Source organism: Brassica rapa, chromosome A04 (assembly GCF_000309985.2).
Source record: "Brassica rapa cultivar Chiifu-401-42 chromosome A04, CAAS_Brap_v3.01, whole genome shotgun sequence".
In the NCBI taxonomy this organism is placed as follows: Eukaryota; Viridiplantae; Streptophyta; class Magnoliopsida; order Brassicales; family Brassicaceae; genus Brassica; species Brassica rapa.
In genome coordinates this window covers 13,541,063-13,560,841 of record NC_024798.2, presented here as the reverse complement: position 1 = coordinate 13,560,841, position 19,779 = coordinate 13,541,063, and the positions used below count along the sequence as shown (strand labels likewise).

Sequence of the window (19,779 nt, the reverse complement as noted above, 5' to 3'; positions counted from 1 at the left end):
ACCCTAAGGGTATAAGTGTCTTTTACCATTCATTAAAAATGAGGGTAAAAGTGATTAGTGTAAACATGAAAAGTGGTACTACGAATTTGCTATTTGTGGCAATTTTCCAATGAATTTTAGTATCAACAAATATTCAAAGGATTCAGGATTGGATCTCGACGGCTTAGAGTGATGATGATTAAACGTGGATCCTCATAGGACATGTAGAATTATCGGCTATAATATTGTCTATATAATGATTATCATAATTTGTAATAGCATATTTGACAAAATAAAATATGATGTAAAAATGAGTTGAGTAGACAATTCTAGCTTCTTATATATGAGGGTTCATGTCTGACTCCATCATATTAGCCGTCTTATGAAATTCACGTTTGACAATACTCCTTTCACCATATTACATATTTATTTTTATTTTTGAATTACTAGGAGGTTCGGTCCGAAGTCTTCATCCCCCAAAATCCGAAACTACAACATATAATATTAGTTTTTTTTCCAACGAGATCATCCAAACTGAGAATCTTTGACACAATGACCAGAATTCTTTCCTTCTGAGCTAATGATCTCTACGGTAATGTTAATTCAGACCTCTTGATGTATATCTTTATTGCTATTTGACATAGTTTATGGTTTCCAAGTAACAAGTGCAAAGTTAAACTGTTCTTAATTAGCAAACAAAACAAGGAAAGCCGGATATTCTTCCGCTGAAACATACACGCATAAAAACAAAATATGATCAAAACATTGTATATATCTGTGAAGAGAAATATGTAACCAAAACTTACATGTAGATAATTATTTTGTATATCTTTATTGTAACCAAGCTTGGCAAATAAAACAAGGAAGGCCGGGCCGAATACTATTCTTCAGCTGAAACATGCAAGCAGAAAACCAAATATGATTAACACATTGTATTTTAGAAGAGAAATATATAACCAAAACTTACATTCAGATTACAAAGAAACAAATATGAAATCTGAGATTATGTAAAATTTAATGTTTTAGAAATCAATAAGCGGAAATTAAGCGTTTTATGTGATATTACTGATTAGGCAAACGTCTAAATTAATTCTTTTAATGTAAAAAAAATCATTTTGTCTAGGTCAGATTTCCCAACTAGGCGTACACCGATTTAAGAACACTGGTAGAAATACTCATCTAGTGATTATAATACACAAATGACAAATGATTTGACTAAGGAGGTGTTATTGGTTTATATATTTTTATTGATTTAGAAATCCATATAGTATTTATAAATCCAAGTAAAATATACAAATTTTCAAATTTTCTCGGACTAGTATTTACAAATCCGGAGGTTTTCCTTCGGATTTGGGTCTTTGTATTTTTCACAAAGAAATCCATGCAAATCCATTCAAATCCATTATGAAATCAAATATATTAGTAAATCCGTATGATTGAATAACACTTGATTTAAATTAGAATTTATGAATCATTAAACGAATAACACTTGATTTGAATTAGAATTTATGAATCATTAAACGAATAACACATGATTTCAATACATATTTTAAAATCATAGAACCAATAACACTAGATTTAGTTTGGATTTTTAAATCTATCAAAATACACCTAAATACCTTTGTGGTTGATTTGTGATACTTTCTTAATTGAGTACATGGCACTTTTGTTAAGTAAAATTACCATATATTCTGATACACTAATTTACCCAAATATTTACTGAGTGGCAAATATATTTACATCAAGATTTTTTTTGTCACGATATTAACATCAAGATAAATAATAATTTTTTAAAAAAATACAATGTTTAAGGAGGTATTTGCATAATGCATTCAACAACATGAACGTACAAATGCAAAAATAAGGCATGTAACATATGTAATAACGATCTTCTGAACCTTTATAGAGTTATATGTTAGCTAATTGAAACCGAGTGTAATCCTGACCTCTTGAATCAGAAGGTAAATGGTTCATATTTCGAGGACTAGGAGTGCACTTAAGTGGCTTAGCCAAAGCCATAAAGAATCTCAATCCTGAAGCTTCTTCCATGTTGACTTTATCTCCTTCGATTTCCCAATCAAAGCACTGCACCATCACTCCAACCGCGGTTCCTACAAAAGTACTACCAAGATTTGATCCAGGACATCCTCTCCTTCCTGCGCCAAACGCGAGGAACTTCAGTGCTTGCTCTTTTCTCTCCTCCTCTTTCCATGATCTTGAAGAAGTCAGAAACCTCTCTGGCTTAAACTTACAAGGATCTTCCCAAGAATCAGGATCTCTCATGATAGCATAAGAATTAACAGCAAGTGATGTTCCCTCCGGTATGTAGAACCCTCCTATCGTACAGCCTTCTTGAAACTCCCTTGGCACCACAGCTCCCACAGGGTGCAATCTTAGAGCTTCCTTGACTACAGCTTGCAAGTAAGGTAGATTTGTTAGATCAGTTTCTTGAACCAACCTATTTTTTCCCACCACTGAATCGATTTCTTCTCTTAGTCTCTCAAGAATCTTAGGGTTGTTGATGATCTCTGCCATTGCCCACCGTGTTGTTGAAGAAGAGGAGTCACCTGCTCCAACGAAAAGCTCCTGCATTAGCAAATTGTTTAATTTAGTATAAACATGGTCGGATCTGAGATTTCAGGGGTATAAACATTTATTTAGTAATTTTATCAAAAAAAATATTTTTTTTATAATTTGGAAGTCTTTATTTATGTAAAAAACTTCCAAAACTTTGGACAGGGGAGGGCAAAGCCAATATTTCATCCAGCTGTCCCCAGATGCGGCCTTGAGTATAATGGTATTTGTTTGATTCTCAATGAAAGTGTTACCGCAAATAACGCCTTAATTTGCTTCCTAGTCATCTTATATTCTGCGTTTTCGCCTTGATAAGATTCCAACAATGCATCCATAAACTCAGCACCTTGATGTTCCTCCACTTTCTCTTCGTATTTCGCAAGAATCTTTTCCAGATGTTCTTCAAATCTGTGTGAAACCTCCATCACGTCCTTTTTCAAGAATGAGATCCCTAGCTTCTCTAGCGGCTTATGAAACACTTGCGCCACACAAAACTTGTGGCACAAGGAAGTGAACGCGACTGATAGTTCACACACTTTCCCACCGTCATTGTCCTCCACTGAGAAACTACTTCCCATACTCATCTTTCCCAGCGTGTTGTTAACGAGTCTCATCGCTTCCTCGCCGACCTCCACGCTCTCTTTCTTCATGGCCTTATCCAGCAGGTTCCTGTGGAACCTCTCTAGCTCAACTAAACGGACGCCACGTGTTCGCTCTAGCGCCTGGGGACCGAGGGCCTTAGCCATGATGATCTTTTTCATGAACCTCCAGTAATCACCAGAGGGAGCTCTGATGTAGCCAGAAGAACCAAACACAATGCACTCATCGATAGCAATTGGACCACGATAGGAGACGTTCGTGTCGTGAGCCTTGAAGATCTCATAGGCCACTGTGGGAGAGGAGACGAGAACGATGGGGACGTGGAAGATGCGGAGATGGAGGAATTGCCCGTACTTGGATGAGATTTTCTGAAAACACTTGTGCATTGAAGAAGAGATGATAAGGTGAAGATGACCAATGATCGGAAGAGAAGGAGGGCTTGGAGGCAGATCAAAGCTGTTCTTTGGTTCCTTAAAGAAGAAGAAGACAAAGAGAAAGAGGGTTGGGAAGAGGAATACGAGAGTAAAGATCAAACAATTTTGAATATCAAGGTCGACCATTGCTGTCATTGTTGCTCAAAAACGATGAGGAGGGAAATGCCTTAAAACCAGTTATATGAGATAAGTTGAAATATCTGAAAGTATATAATGGTTTATATAGATCACAAAAGATATTTTGTAATATTATCGAGTTAGGTTTTTACGGATAGTACTTACGTTATTTTTCAAAAATATTATATTTGTAATATATATATATATATATCGCATTTTAAAGAAAACATAGCCATTTATTGATATATATTATGTAGGTTCCCTATAAAATGAGGCATGGAACGGAGCCACTACGTGACCAGGATGAAACTTGGGTGAAACTAAGTGGAGGTCCGAACCGATTGATGTTGAAAATTCGCCAGATTGTTTCTTGCCTGCCCATGGATTCAGCTGCAGTTTGATTCCCTAAATACCTTTCTGGATATTCACGCACTTCCTAGTCTCTGGGTACTTAATAAATTTTCTTATTTTATTTTCTAAGAATCAGAATATTAATAGAAAATTTATAATAAATAAGTCATCAAAGTATTTATGTTATCAAAACTCTAATTTTTATTTTTAATCAACAAAATTTTTAATAATATAATAGATATTAAAATATTTAAAAGTAGTTCCTTTATTTTTCATCGAATTACAAAATAAATTGTCAATAATGAGTGTCAATCACCTCATATCATTCTGTTTCTAAAAGTTTTTAGTTTTAGGTTAAGATCAACTTAATACCAAATAGTCAGTTTGAATAATACAAAATTATAATTATAATTGTTGCTTAATCTCAGTTGTACATTGTCAAACTGATGGAATCAAAAACTTAAATTGTTGGTTATTATTGTTGAACTTTCGAATGATAGTTAGTTTGGTATGCTTATGGAACTTCAAACCGATCAACAATTCAATTTTTTATCTTAACTTTGTACCAAACCTATATATATCACGTTACATAATTTTTAAATATATATTTATAAATCAAAGATGAATAACATATATATATATATATATGAAATTAAAACTGTTAATCCAAATTTAACTTTATTAGAATGTGAAACATTTGTTGTTTAATCTAAGGAGCTGATGTAATCTAATATACATCAAAACAAACACAAAACAGATTCGAAAAATTATACCCAAAATCATATGTTTGATTAAGATATCATAAAAATATTTACACATCTTCTTTATAAATATCATATATAAATTATTAAACTACTTAAAACTTTAAATAAAAGGAAAGAAAACATTAACCAATTATTAAACTGCTAAAGAATTATTTATTTTATATTTTTTTCATATTCATGAATGAGTTTTCAAAATATTATCATTTATGTTCGTTAACAACTCCGAATTGATCAACATTTCTTTCTTTATTTTTCCAAGCAGCTTATTTAAAGTTATATAGAATTTTCTAGAAATATATTTATGAATCTAAAACAAATAACAAACTAAATGCGGTTAATAACATTAAGCCTAAAATTAATCAGGTTTTACTATAATCAGAACAAAAATGTGCTTCAGTTTAGAATAATAGATGTGAATTATACATGAAAGTACATTTTTTATTAAAATAACAATAAATAATTAAAAATAATATTTTCATAAATTTAATGTATATAAATTAATAAATTATTTGAAATTTTAATATAAATAAATATTATTTTTGTCTATAAAAGGAATATTAGTTAATTATTAAAAGTTAATTATTTTATTAATATTCATGCGTACATGAGCATAGAAATGTCACCTAGTAATAGTATAGATCAAATATTGCTTGCATACAATACTCATGAAAAATTGAAAATTAATAGTTCTAAAATGAAAATGTTATGAAATTACAAGAAGAAATCAATCACAAAGTGACAATGGTAATCATTTATTTTTACTAAATAAATAATTAATCTAAATCTTAACATTTGTAATACATAAGAAGAACTTGATGGTGTTTTTTTCATTTAAATATAAAAAAATTATCGGATGATAAAAGTTCATTCATGCTAATCTACTAAGATATAACTTCGTTTATATTGTATTGTTGTAGTAAAAGCTACGTATTTTATATATGATACAACTATCAAGTTCGTTAGTGTGTGTTTTCTGAAAGTTATTAGAAAGATGAAGAAGAGAGGAATGGATGGAATCAACCCATCTCCAGACTTTCACTCATCTATCACTTTAAATATCATTCAAAAGGTATGTTGATTAAAGTAGTGCTTTCTCAACCGACACATATTAGAAGATAACGTTTTCCAGGTAATACGTTTTCTAACTAACATATAATGTACGTAGGGGAAAATGTATCATGTTTATTACGAGTTTACTAAAAACAACAAAGAATTAGATAGGGTGTTTCCGTAATTAACCATGATTATTAACTAAAAGATTTGTCGTTAGCAACAAAACAAAAAAAAAGAAAAATATCTTATATATTAAAACAGAAGTCACAACTTTGATTCATGTGTGATTTTTTAAAAATGGACCTAATAGACCTATTCCTAGAAAGTCATGTTACATTTAATCTCTAATTTTATCTTTTAAATTTTGGGCCTAACAAAAATTTTTATTGGGCTATCAATAATTAGATTTAAACAATAGATGATCCATTAAATTTATAGATAGTAAAAATTAAATATATATAATTTTAATATTGTAATACTATACCTTGATATGTTAATTATTTAAATATTTATTGATGTTAATTTTTAAAATTATAAAGATTTTTTTTAAATAACAAAAATCAGATTATCTAATAATGATTAATATTTACTACCTTAAACCAATGAAAACAAATTCTAAACTATATAGTTTATTTTAAAAATTAAACAAAAACTTAATGTTTAAATATTTACTCGATAATATAAATCTATGAACCGAAAAGTTTAATTTTTTAAAAAAATTCTAAATTTGTGAAATATTACAGTATCTTTGGATATGAAAATAAAATAATATTTTACTAATCTTTATATATATAGTTATGATTTTAATAATAAAATAATAATTCGAAAATATATATATAGAAGAAGATACAAATTAATACACGTGAAAATTTGAAACAATCTATTCAATGAAAAAAATGTACCGTAAACTTATTATGTTTTAAAAACTGATAGACACATATATATTATAATATATATCAATTTAAAATAAAAATAAATATTTATATAAAAATAAATAAAACCAATAACCCGCGCGGTTGCGCGGGTCGAGATCTAATTGTTTATTATTATACCAAATCTATGAGACAAAAATATTGTTATAACAAAATCTATGATAACTCTGTAACAATCCATATCTATCTTACTGCGGATGGGGGTTTATAGACATTTTATAGCTAAATAGCTACATTTTATACAAAAAGTTGTCGTCAAAAGTTTATAGCTAACAAGGTATTACTATTCAAAAGTATTTATTAACCAAGATTAAGATTATTATTTTTTCTTAAAGAAAAGATTAAGATTATTCATTTCTGAGTTGTGTGCGGGTTATATAGTTTCAGGCATTTCATTGTAGCAAAGGAGAAAAAAATAGTAGACAAGGAGTTCGCGCAACAAGGTGAAGCATTGTGCATTATAATTTTTTTTCTTTTGTTTTTTGGTGCAAAATGTTTTTTTTTTAATTATAAATCCTAATATCCTATCGGCTGATCCGGGATAAATGCATTTAGTGCTACAGAGTGGAATGGCTACCACACTGTTTGGTTCGAGTTTGGAATACCATCCGAATAATATCAGGGGTTGAACCGATCATATGTTACGATCCACCATATAAACCACTTGGGGCGAAGTCCAAACCCAGACTAGCCAAGTGATGATAATTTAGTTTCCAAGCAAAATCAAATCTAGGACTGACGTGGGTAAACACCAAGCCGCAATCACTGGACTACCATTACGGTAAAAGATAATGTGGGTTGATTTTATTAAGGGCTTATTTGCCATCTAACCAGATTTAGAAGTGAAATTAGGTAGATAACATTGATTTTGACATAATGAATAATCTAACATATACATCCAAAACTAGCCGGTTATGCCCTCTCTACTTACAGTTACCCGGTAAACATGACGTAACAAATAATATATGGTGAGGAGTGACTTAAGAATATGCCATATGAAAGAAAAATGACATCCACGTTACACGTTTATTGACCACATACATATGTACGTAGTGTTCCGTTCCTTATCGCCGAAATAGTATAGGAGGATGCAACAACATCCACAATCGTTAAATACTAAACATTATTCCAACTCATAAATACGAAACTCTAAACCCTAATTACTAAACTCTAAACCATAGTTAATAAACTATGAACCCAAATATAAATCATAAATCCAAGTATTAACCATAAACCTAAATAGAATGGAACAAAATACATAGCATAGTATATATTGGTGAAGTTATGAAACATATATGATTACTTGGAATAAGTTAATGTTGACTCCAACCATACTCCTCACCTACTAAATATTAAACCCAAAATCATAATCATTAAACCCTAAACCCAAATATAAACCAATTTTAATCACTAAACCCTACTCAAATATAAACCCTAACCCAAATTTAAATTCTAAACCCAAATAGAATGGAAAAAAATAAATGACATAGTATTTACTGGTGAAGTCATGAAATGTCTATGATTGCATAGAAGAAGTTAATGCTAACCCCAACTATACTCCTTCGCCTTCTAGAATACTAAACCCTAAACTATAATCACTAAACCCTAACCTAAATATAAAACATAAACCCAAATATCAAAATATAAAAAGTATATAATATTATGTAATATTAAACTATATTATGTAATATTAAACTATATAATATAGATCATAGTGCGAATTTTACAGGTTCAAAAATATGTAACGAGAACTTTAGAAAGTTAAGACTATATTTTTAAACAAAATAGGACACTTTTTAGTAACCATCAAATGGAATAGAACATAATAAAATAGTATAAGTAAAAATATATATACAGTTCATCTTCTTCGATCAACTTTGTTGCAGACATCACTCGTCTTTGAAACTCTCTTATCCACTACACCCTTTCTCCATCAACATAGACAATACAATTTCATCAACGATCCCATAAATCTGAGAAGGAAAAGATGCTCGGATTGCTCTTTCTTGCCACTTCAATTGTAACACCGTCGTCTCACAATAGATTTCAGAAGCGGAGATGATGTCCCCTTTGCAACGCACTTCGAAAGGGAAAATAAACTATGTGAGGGTATGTGATTCTGTAATAGACACGGAGAATTTTTGGAGCCTAACATTATTTTAAAAAAATTACTTGCAGATTTTACCGGTTGCAATAAAGGATAATATGGCAATATTATATAAAAAGCACAAAAACAGTGAAAAAGTAGGATAATTGGTTTTTTTTTTTTTTTTTTTTGAAACACTGTAGGACAATTGGTTAGTCAGTGAATTATCATTTTTTTTTTTGCATTATACAGCTCAATTTCCCTTTTATTAATCAGTATAGTTATAATTAAAAAAAATTCTTATTTTGGATATTTAAAGTATTCGAAAAGGTTTGTCGAACATGCAGAATATAAAGAATAATCAAAGTTTAATATGGTTGTTACATTAGTTATGTACTAAAAAGTTTTTTGTCCAAAAAAAATGTACTAAAATATTTAATCCCCATAGTAAAGATTCTAAAATAGACCACTATGCTATCATGATATTAAGCTCATTCCAACCGATGATGCTCATACATAGATGGGATCAATTATGATTGTTACGAAGCGAGCAACCGAGTATCTTATTTATATCCCAGAAGTTTTTCTATATACATTTCTTGAATACGAGGAAGTGATAATGCGTGCAAGTTTAGACATGATTTTGCCGGAAACACGAAGAAGTGTTATGATTCATGTAAAAAGAGGCCATAATACATGTGTGGTCTTGTTGTCAAGCGAACCATCATTTCCCACTACACACTCAACTCAAGCCGTTTTGATTCTTCCTCCTCACACTTTTAACGTCGTTTCCAATTATAATTACTACTTATTGTATTTGCTTTCATGATCAATGTGTGTAGTTTACTCTTTTTTACAACGTCTACTTCAAACTGGCTTAGACAACCCCACGCTTTTTCTACGTGAATTCATGACCAGTTACAATCAAATATGATTTAGTGCATTGAGTTCACAATATCAATATGCATTGGTTATATTTGGGGCTATGAGAGAAACTAAGGTATGTGCAATCTTAGGAGAGAAACTAAGGAATGTACGTTAATACAAATCGTTTCGATATCTAATTCCATGGTGGATTTCTTTTTGAAGTAACCCATTTAGGATAAGTTTTATTCTTTCCGTTTAAAAGTAGTTTATCACTTTTATAACAAATGTGGTTTTACATTTCTGATGCAAAAGTATTAAAGAGGATTCTACTTTTTTTTTTTCTTACTTTTTATACAATGAAGTTTATGAATTGAAAAAAAAATCATATATTTTTTTTGGTCAAAGAAAAAATCATACTGTATTTTATTTGACAAACTGTAAGATACATGCATGTTTTAATGAGAGTATGACTGTGAGAGATCAAGCAGCAACTGGAATTATGATTGTGACACTAGAAGTAATCGATACAAACTTAAAGCACCTGAATGAGAGATCGAGCATCTACTGGAAGAAGGGACACACGTCACACACCCAAGACAAAGTGGATCCACGATCAACCGACCAAGAAGCCATTTCATCCTTTCACCCGAAGCAGAAGACAATTCCTTTGAAACAACATAGAGGCCCGCTCGAAGACCGTCCTCAAGTCTAAGCTAGGATAATCTTCCAAAATCAAGAACCGGCCTTAGACGGGATAATATTAACCACCAAACCTTAACATCGCTCAACTTCCACAACCCCACTCCTCTTCAAAGTCAGCTAAATGAAAGGGTGCAGTATCACCACTTCGAGGCCTTGCTACTTCCTTTTGATGCTCTAAGAGCCGTGAACACAATAAAACAAAGAGACTCCTTGCATGAACTGCTAAGCATGCTACTCAAACTCATGGACAACAAGATGAGCTAGCAAGAACTGAAGTCAAAGAGACTTGATTTTAGAGGGAACATAACTTACGCCTCCACGCCACATTCAGAGTCTCCGTGAACATATATCACAAGCCAAACACATACAGAAATGAGCATTCCACCAGTTAGATGGCAAGAAGCGACTATAAATTCTTACCGTAAGCGTACGCATGCAGCAATGCAACACTCATGAGTGATCTCTAAATCAGGTAGAAGAGATGATCAGGAGATGCAATCGCCATCGCTACAGCTACAACTCTCACCCAACACGACGGACCGAGTTGTCGAGATGATCGAAAGGAGAGAGCTTCACCGAGAAAAGATGGACATGGCGGGAGTGGCAGACGAACTGCGTGTGGACAGCGAGGAAAGATAGGATTCATGGAGCAGACTCACATCACATTTCTCCTGTCCGCCATGTCTAATGCCACTGTTTAAAAATTTTAAGTAAATTTTATCACATTTGAATTATGTCCACTGCAAAATCTCATATCAATGCGAATCTATTACATTTGTGACATTTCCATGTGAATCCATTTCATTTGTGAGAAATACTTATCATTATTCCTATAGGTAAGAAAGTCGCAGCTTGCTAAGAAAGACGTAAAAGAAAATTAACAACCGACAATCTAAAAAGGTAAGGAGAACATACTTTGTACACACCTTTAATGGCATGACATGTTTAACCATCAATGGAGATAGATTTTACAATAAGTGCTAAAGGAGATCTTTTGAGAAAAAAGAAGAATAAAGAACTTTTATCTAAATAAGAAAGTGTTTTCTTTTGGTATATAAACATTGATAGATGAACCTAACTGTAATAATTGCATGTTATCCACTTTTAGTCGTATTAATAAGTTTGAAATATCCAAGTAAAAAAAAAAGAAGCTGGAAATCTTTTCTCACGCTTTTGCAAAAATGGTCATAAATTGAACATGTTTGGCTGAAAGGTTATATGATTATTTATCAACAAAAATATGTTTACAACAACAATTTCAATAAAAAAACTATCTAATCTATTTAAGGAGAAATATACTATGAAAGCAACATTTAGTGTTAAAAAGATTGATCATTTCAACTATAAAATATCAAAGCCTAAAATAACATGAGACCAATATGAACATATATTTTCGTAATATATATTTATATATATAATATCTTAAATCAATCTAATACATATTAAATTTATATCACATTACTTAAAAAATCTCAACATAATTAGTTTTCATAATGGAGTACTAGATTCGTAGATAAAGATACATATTCCAACATATCTAATCCATTCATAACTCCAAACTTTAACACCACATGAAATAGTTGTACATATAAATATTAATTAATTTAAAACTGTTACATTAAAAAATCTGCGTAAATGCGCGGATCCGAATCTAGTTTATTTATCAGCATCATTTGCAATTTTCTAATTAAATGAAATTTTAGAAACTAAATAAATTGAAATATTTTCAACAAAGTGCAGGTATCTCAATGGTGTCTAGAGATGTTTTTCACAATACTTTCAAAGATTAGTGCCAAAACGTCAGAATTAGTGAAAAGAAAATTAAACTTTCTAGCCAGAGGAAAAGAAAAAAGGAAAGAAAAAAAAAACAGTTGAAATGGATTCACCTAAAAGATTGACAAAAACGGGTTTGCGGTGAGAAGAATCAATGACTTTCAACTAGAAAAAGAAACCAATGATACTGTTTCTGAAATCCGAGTGAATGAATTCTCTCATTTATGAAAAAGCTTCTCCCCCCCTTTCTGCTCCTAACTGTGTCCACACTTCTCTCTCTCCCTCTCAGTGGTATTTAGAATCTATACTATTAAAGCAGGATCCTATTGTCATAATTACCTTAGGGGCATGTTTCCTTCACTAACATTGCATGTTTCATTAAGGGCAATTAAGTAATATTAATAACAAATCTATATTGGATCATTATTTTTGGATCCAGTCCAAATCAAATCTCTCTTGGGCCATTTGGGCCTATTAAAAAATCAGATTCAATTTTCATTTTTTTTTTCCTTTGGGCCATTGAGTCCAAGTTCAAATAATTTTTTTCAACTATTCTTAATTATTATTTTTCTTTTCTTAATATAATTTAAGCATTCATAAAAATAATTGAATTTTTTTATTGAAAAGTATAAATCTTTATTAAAAGTATATAATTTTTTAATTAAAATATTAACCCCATAATAAAATTAATTTATCAGAGTTATACCAACTTAATTCATAAAAAAAATAAAGTTTAATTTTTTTAACATAAATAGTCATTTAAAATGAAATACGATAAATAAAGATAAATTTTTAAGTCTTTTATAAAATAAAACACAAATATATGAAAATGTGACATTTACTAAATATTTGTCAACTGAAAAAAAAAAAACCCGCGCTTTGAAAGCGCGGGTCAAAATCTAGTTCTCTATTAAAATAGATTGTCATGTCACACTCAGAGGAAGCTTAATATTATATTAATCTACTCAAAGTTTACATATATCCATGATGTTAGGCACTGACAAAAATGCTCCTTTTTCTTGATTTTATGTCCTTTTGGTTTCTCGTGTACTTGAGAAGCACCACATAGTGAAGTAAACTCTTTTTTCTATCCCTATATCTCTCTCCTCATCTTGTCTCCAACTGCTTGAGCTTTCTGGGTTTTTTGCATGAAAGACTTTAAAGTAGCTTTAGTGAGATTCTGCTTTCTATAAACTTTTCTTGGGAGAAAGAGAGATTTTTATCAAATGGGTTTTGGTTTCTGGGGCTATGCATTGATTCTTTCTCTGTTCTTGAAGCAAGTCTATTGCCAAGAACCGAACACAGATGGTTTCTTTGTCTCTGAGTTCATCAAACAAATGAGTTTAACCTCTGCTCAAGCTTACAACTTCTCTGCTCCCTTCTGTTCATGGCAAGGCTTGTTCTGTGATTCCAAGAATGAGCATGTGACTGTGTTAATTGCCACTGGGATGGGTTTATCTGGTCCAATCCCTGACACAACCCTTGGCAAACTCAGCAAGCTTCAGTCTTTGGATCTCAGCAACAACAAAATCTCTGCTTTACCATCTGATTTCTGGAGTTTGACCACTTTGAAGAGCCTCAACCTCTCCTTCAACCAGATCTCTGGGTCTTTCCCCAGCAATGTTGGCAACTTTGGGCAGCTTGAGTCCCTTGACCTCTCTCACAACAACTTCTCAGGTCAAATCCCTGAGGCTGTGGACTCTCTTGTCAGCTTAAGAGTCTTGAAGTTTGATCACAATGGGTTTCAGATGTCTATCCCAAGAGGACTTCTTGGCTGCCAATCTCTTGTTTCCATTGATCTCTCCTCTAACCAGCTTGAAGGGTCTCTCCCTGATGGGTTTGCCTCTGCATTTCCAAAGCTCAAGACTTTGAACATAGCAGGAAACAAGATCCAGGGAAGGGACAGAGATTTTGAGGACATGAAGTCCATCAATTTCCTCAACATTTCAGGGAACCAGTTTGAAGGTTCAGCCATAGGTTTGTTCAAGGAGACTCTTGAGGTGGCTGATCTCAGCAAGAACCGGCTTCAAGGTCATATCTCTCAGGTAGATTCCAACTGGACTAGTTTGGTTTATCTTGACTTGTCTGAGAATGAGCTCAGTGGAGATATCTTCAAGAATCTCACACTACTAAAGAAGCTTAAGCACTTAAATCTAGCTTGGAATAGATTCAACAGAGGGGTGTTTCCTAGGATTGAGATGATCTATGGTTTAGAGTATCTTAACTTGTCTAACACAAATCTCTCTGGTCACATACCAAGAGAGATCTCAGAGCTGAGTGACTTGAACACACTTGATGTTTCTGGAAACCATCTATCAGGAAACATCCCTATGTTGAGCATCAAGAACCTCGCGGCTATCGATGTTTCCAGGAACAATTTGACTGGAGAGATACCAATGCCTATCATTGAGAAGCTCCAGTGGATGGAGAGTTTCAACTTCTCTTACAACAACTTAACGTTTTGCACTGAAAAATTCTCACCTGAGACTCTTACCAGATCCTTCTATGGCTCTACAAGCAGCTGCCCTATCGCTGCAGACCCGGCTCTCTTCAAGAGGAGACGCTCAGCCACTGGAGTACTCAAGGTGGCTTTGGCGGTGACGCTCTCCGCTATGTTCTTACTCATAGCAGCTTTGGTTTTTGTTGCGTTTGGCCATAAAAGGAAAGTTAAAACCAGTGAAGCCAAAGATGTCTCGGTTAAGGAAGAACAAAGCATCTCAGGTCCATTTTCTTTCCAGACAGATTCCACTACATGGGTGGCTGATGTCAAGCAGGCAAACGCGGTTCCTGTGGTTATCTTTGAGAAGCCGTTGCTGAACATCACCTTCTCTGATCTCTTGTCTGCAACTTCCCATTTCGACAGAGACACTCTTTTAGCAGAAGGTAAGTTCGGTCCGGTCTACAGAGGCTTCCTCCCTGGTGGGATCCATGTAGCTGTTAAAGTTTTGGTCCACGGCTCAACTCTTAGTGACCAAGAAGCAGCTAGAGAGCTGGAGTTTCTTGGGAGAATCAAGCATCCGAATCTTGTTCCGTTAACTGGATACTGCATAGCTGGTGATCAGAGGATTGCTATCTACGAGTACATGGAGAATGGTAACTTGCAGAACCTGCTTCAAGACCTGCCGTTTGGAGTTCAGACAACAGATGACTGGAGCACGGACACATGGGAAGAAGAAGGTGACAACGGTATCCAAAACATAGGGCATGAAGGTCCGGTTGCTACGTGGCGGTTTAGGCACATGATTGCACTTGGAACTGCACGAGCGTTGGCCTTCCTTCACCACGGTTGTTCACCGCCAATGATCCATAGGGATGTGAAAGCTAGTAGCGTCTATCTTGACCAGAACTTGGAGCCAAGATTGTCTGATTTTGGTTTGGCTAAAGTCTTTGGAAGTGGATTAGACGATGAGATCACCAACGGCTCGCCCGGTTATCTCCCTCCTGAGTTCTTGCAGCGTGAGCAAGAACTGCCGACGCCAAAATCTGATGTATATTGCTTTGGTGTTGTTCTGTTTGAGCTGGTGACAGGGAAGAAGCCAGTTGGGGATGAGTATCTTGATGAGAAAGATACAGACTTGGTGACTTGGGTTAGAAGTTTGGTTAGGAAGAGTCAAGGATCAAAGGCTGTTGATCCGAAAATACAACAGACAGGCTCAGAAGATCAGATGGAAGAAGCTCTCAAGATTGGGTACCTTTGCACTGCTGATCTTCCTTCAAAGCGCCCAAGTATGCAACAAGTAGTTGGTCTTCTCAAAGATATTGAACCAAAGCCTAATCAATGAAACATCAATCTTCTGCAGATGTTTGGTTTCTCTTTTAATGTTTTGATCTTCCTTGAAATATTTGTTTTGCTCTTTTCTATGGTTGCTTCATGTGGCCTTTGTTTGCTTGTACATCTATCTATAAAGAACTTCGTGATTCACATAAAACTTGTCCTACATTGAGATCATGAGACCAGACACTTAGGACTGGGCATTCGTAGCCGTCAAAGTCAAATTCGGTTTGGTTGATTCGGGATTTTGGATTTTCAGTACTATGCTCATAAGTCACATTCGGATTTTACTAATTACCGGATCAGATTTAGTACGGTTCTTTCCGGATTCAGTCAAATCGGAACAAAGCAATGTCTGAAATTGCCCAAAATATTTAAAACTAAAAGTAAAAACTAAAAAAAATTGACAAAAAATACTCAAAATGTATAAATTATTCGCAAATCTAACTAAAACTAGTTAACTATCTAAACAAATTAAAAAGTATTTAAAATAACAAATAAAACAAATTATAAAAATCTTTAAAATACTCTAAAATATCTAAATTACTTTAACATGTAAAAACATCAACATATTTAGCTCATTTAGGATATTTTCATATCCTAATTCGTATTTCAGTTCAGTTCATACCCAAACCCCAAAGTACTAAACTTTTAAGTCATGTTCGAATATTTTTGTACAACAGTTCGGATCAGATTTCTCAGTCTCTTCGGTTCAGGTTAAGGTAGGGACTTCGGTTTGTGGTAACACCCAACAACTTACAACTTAAGCTGCAATATAATCATATATTACATGAATCTGTATTTGATCACAGTCAAACGAATAGTGACTTACAGATTCTACTTCATGGAATAGAAACAGAGGAAGTTTGAGTACTTGAGCTTGAGCTTGAGCTCCCATAGATGTAAGAGCTGAATCCCCAGAACGTCAAAACCAAAGACCGAATCTTGAAGCCACTCATGGGATCATTCATTAATATAACAGCAGCTACGCTCGTGATGGGCACTCTCACAGCATTAAGCCCTCCCGCCATGACTGTAGACGCCAGAAACAAGACAGCGGTCGCTCCAAGAACACCCAACTGAAACGTGACTGCGCTCCAGACAAGAACCTGAACGTACTTCGACTCGACGCCTTTGAAACTCTTATCCTCAGTCACGAGCCATCACTTGAAATCTCTGCTCAACACCATCCTTAGAGTGGTGATTGGCCATCCAGCGACGGCGACCAAGAGATGATCCATTTGCTTTTGCCGCCGTTTGAGAAGTAGAGACGAGAGAGGAGACTAGAAGCTGGGAAGGCTGTGAGCATTGAGGCTCAGCTGAGGATGAGAGAATCCAGTGTGAAAGGGGCTTTGATTGGTAAGCTTCTTGGGTTGATTTCTTGACGTTAGAGTCTTAGAGATCGATCCAGTTTGAGTATGAAAATGAAGGAGATGGGGGTACTGTTGTTTCATCCACTAGAAGTCCTGATTAGTCCTTTGCATGCGTTCCTGTCAAATCGCAATGATTCCGGCGAGAGAAAGAAACTGTGCATGCTGTAGGCAGGGCCGGCTCAACATTCTTAGGGGCCCTAGGGCAAAAAAAAAAATTTTACCCTCTAAAATTTATATACATATAATGTTTAAAATATATATAAAATTTAATATGTAATATTTTTTATATATTTGTAATGAAAATAAAACTATATACATATCAAATAATTCTGGGCTCTTTTTATTTTGATTTATTATATTTATAATTTTTTTATATATAAAAATATAGATTTATAAAAAAATTGAGCCCCTTAATTGTTATTATACGGGGGGACACGGGCTTGGGCCCGGGGCGGTCGCACCGCTTGTCCCCCCCACTGAGCCGGCCCTGGCTGTAGGGATCACGAGCTTTAGGAGTTGACGGATCCTTAGCCGTCAGATTCGCTAAACTGGCTATTAACGGCTGAGATCTTGAGATTGTATTTTTTTATTCTAATCCCCTATATATTAAAGGAGAAGCACTTTTAAAACTTACCATAAAAGTTTATTGGTAAGGAATGTGACGTGCTGACGTGGCTTCAAGAGAAACTTTTATTTAGTAAAACGCTGAGGTCTCACGCAGAGAACGCTTCTCACCAAAACTGTAAATTTAATGCGTTCACACTAACATTCTTTTAAAAAAACTTCATACCATCTTTATCTTTATTTTTCTCGACGAACATTTTTACGTGATAAACCTTCAGCTTCAACTTCGATTAGTTGATTTATCAATCCTCTCAATATAATCATAGCATCAATAAAGCTTCTTTATTCCTCTATATGTTTCTGTTAAAAACGGTAACCCATTTGATCTATCGCCATTAAGTCGACAGATCCGTAGAGACGACAAAACGATAAAACTTTAGTATGATGCCAAGTGTTAGTGAAATAACTATTTTCTCCATACATGCCTTCATGCATTTAACAGCGCTCTTGAGAACCGTCTCTCATTGCTGAAAGAAGACGTTGAAAATATATTTCTAGATAAATGTGTCGTACTCGATTTTGTTACTGCTCGATGAGGTGATATCTGTTTCGAGGAGATTGAATCACTGTAAATCGTCTTGGTTTAGTGTATTAGTCTTCTCGAGCAAGCAATATAAGCATGCGAGTGTCACCACCTTCGCCGCCATGAAAGCTCTGCATTAGACGACCTTGAAGATGAGAAGAAACTTTCAGGAACGAACCACCAGCAAGTCTCACGTGCTGGTTGCATCCAGAACAACCTTTACAATTTAGAAGATCGAATAACCTTCAGTATCTTTTATTATGCAACTATGTTTTCTGAATTTAAATGAGCTATATTTTTTTTATTCACACAGTTATTATTTTGCTTATAATATGTTATTGATCTATATTCTTTTTATTTTATTTGTTAAACCCCTAAATCCATAACTATTACAACGTGATAAGCGAAATATAAAATTTTTTTTTCCAAAACTTCTTCTCAAATACAAACACTATATATCAAATTTTAATATTAGTGCACCCATTATACCTTTAGTTCTATCTAACTATTGCTTAAAGTATATATTATGTTATACATAATCATAATATATAATTTCAACATTAATATAGACATCTTATCCCGCGCAAGCGCGGGTTACTATCTAGTATGATAGTAACCATTGATCGGTGGTAGGTCGGGAAAACGGCTTATTCATGCCCAAATTATGGATTGCTGAGAAAATACATACCCCAACTTTTACTGCATGTCAAAACATACCTTTACTAATCAAAAATTTAAAATTCATGCCTGAACTAGGGGTCAATAAAAAATACATACCCAACTCTTATTGCATGCCAAAACATACATTAACTAATAAAAAAATTGAAATTTATGCCTAGTCTTTATAAGTCAACGCTAATCTCAATCTATACTATTTTTTGCGAAATATTTTTTCGCAACAAAGCTCTCACGTTAAAAATTAGAGTGGCTAAAGTCTATGTTATCCTTAATGAATTTCTATATATATTTTATTATATAATAAAACAAATTTTATATTAAAAATCTTATATATTTTTTAAAAAATAATTATGATGATTTTTATATATTGTGTTGCTATCTTAAAATAATATTTTACTATTATAAAAGTAAAAAATTAAGGAAGTGATTTTAAAAAAAAATATAATATTGTAAAAAATCACTTCGTTTAATTTTTTTACTTTTATAATAGTAAAATATTATTTTAAGATAACAACATAATATATAAGAATCATCATAATTATTTTAAATATATATAAGATTTTTAACTTAAAATTCA

General features: G+C 33.2%; 2 protein-coding genes and 1 long non-coding RNA gene across 3 annotated transcripts; 1 reads left to right on the top strand and 2 right to left on the bottom strand.

Annotated features, from left to right (window-relative positions):
* Positions 1-1,713: 1,713 nt before the first annotated feature.
* On the bottom strand, positions 1,714-6,706 carry LOC103864529 (cytochrome P450 705A1). The gene is made up of 2 exons (XM_009142278.2): positions 2,808-6,706; positions 1,714-2,565 (listed from the first exon to the last, which is right to left on the bottom strand). The coding sequence occupies exons 1-2, from the start codon at positions 3,720-3,722 to the stop codon at positions 1,888-1,890; spliced, it is 1,593 nt and encodes a 530-aa protein (XP_009140526.1). The 5' UTR covers positions 3,723-6,706; the 3' UTR covers positions 1,714-1,887.
* A 3,492-nt stretch (positions 6,707-10,198) lies between these two features.
* On the bottom strand, positions 10,199-19,624 carry LOC103864528. Its single transcript, XR_004457636.1, has 3 exons — positions 16,837-19,624; positions 10,880-11,152; positions 10,199-10,793 (listed from the first exon to the last, which is right to left on the bottom strand). It is a non-coding gene; the product is annotated as an uncharacterized LOC103864528 (long non-coding RNA).
* Positions 13,141-16,181, top strand: LOC103864527 (probable LRR receptor-like serine/threonine-protein kinase At2g24230). Its single transcript, XM_009142277.3, has one exon. The coding sequence runs from the start codon at positions 13,459-13,461 to the stop codon at positions 16,012-16,014; it is 2,556 nt and encodes an 851-aa protein (XP_009140525.1). The 5' UTR covers positions 13,141-13,458; the 3' UTR covers positions 16,015-16,181.
* Positions 19,625-19,779: the final 155 nt, after the last annotated feature.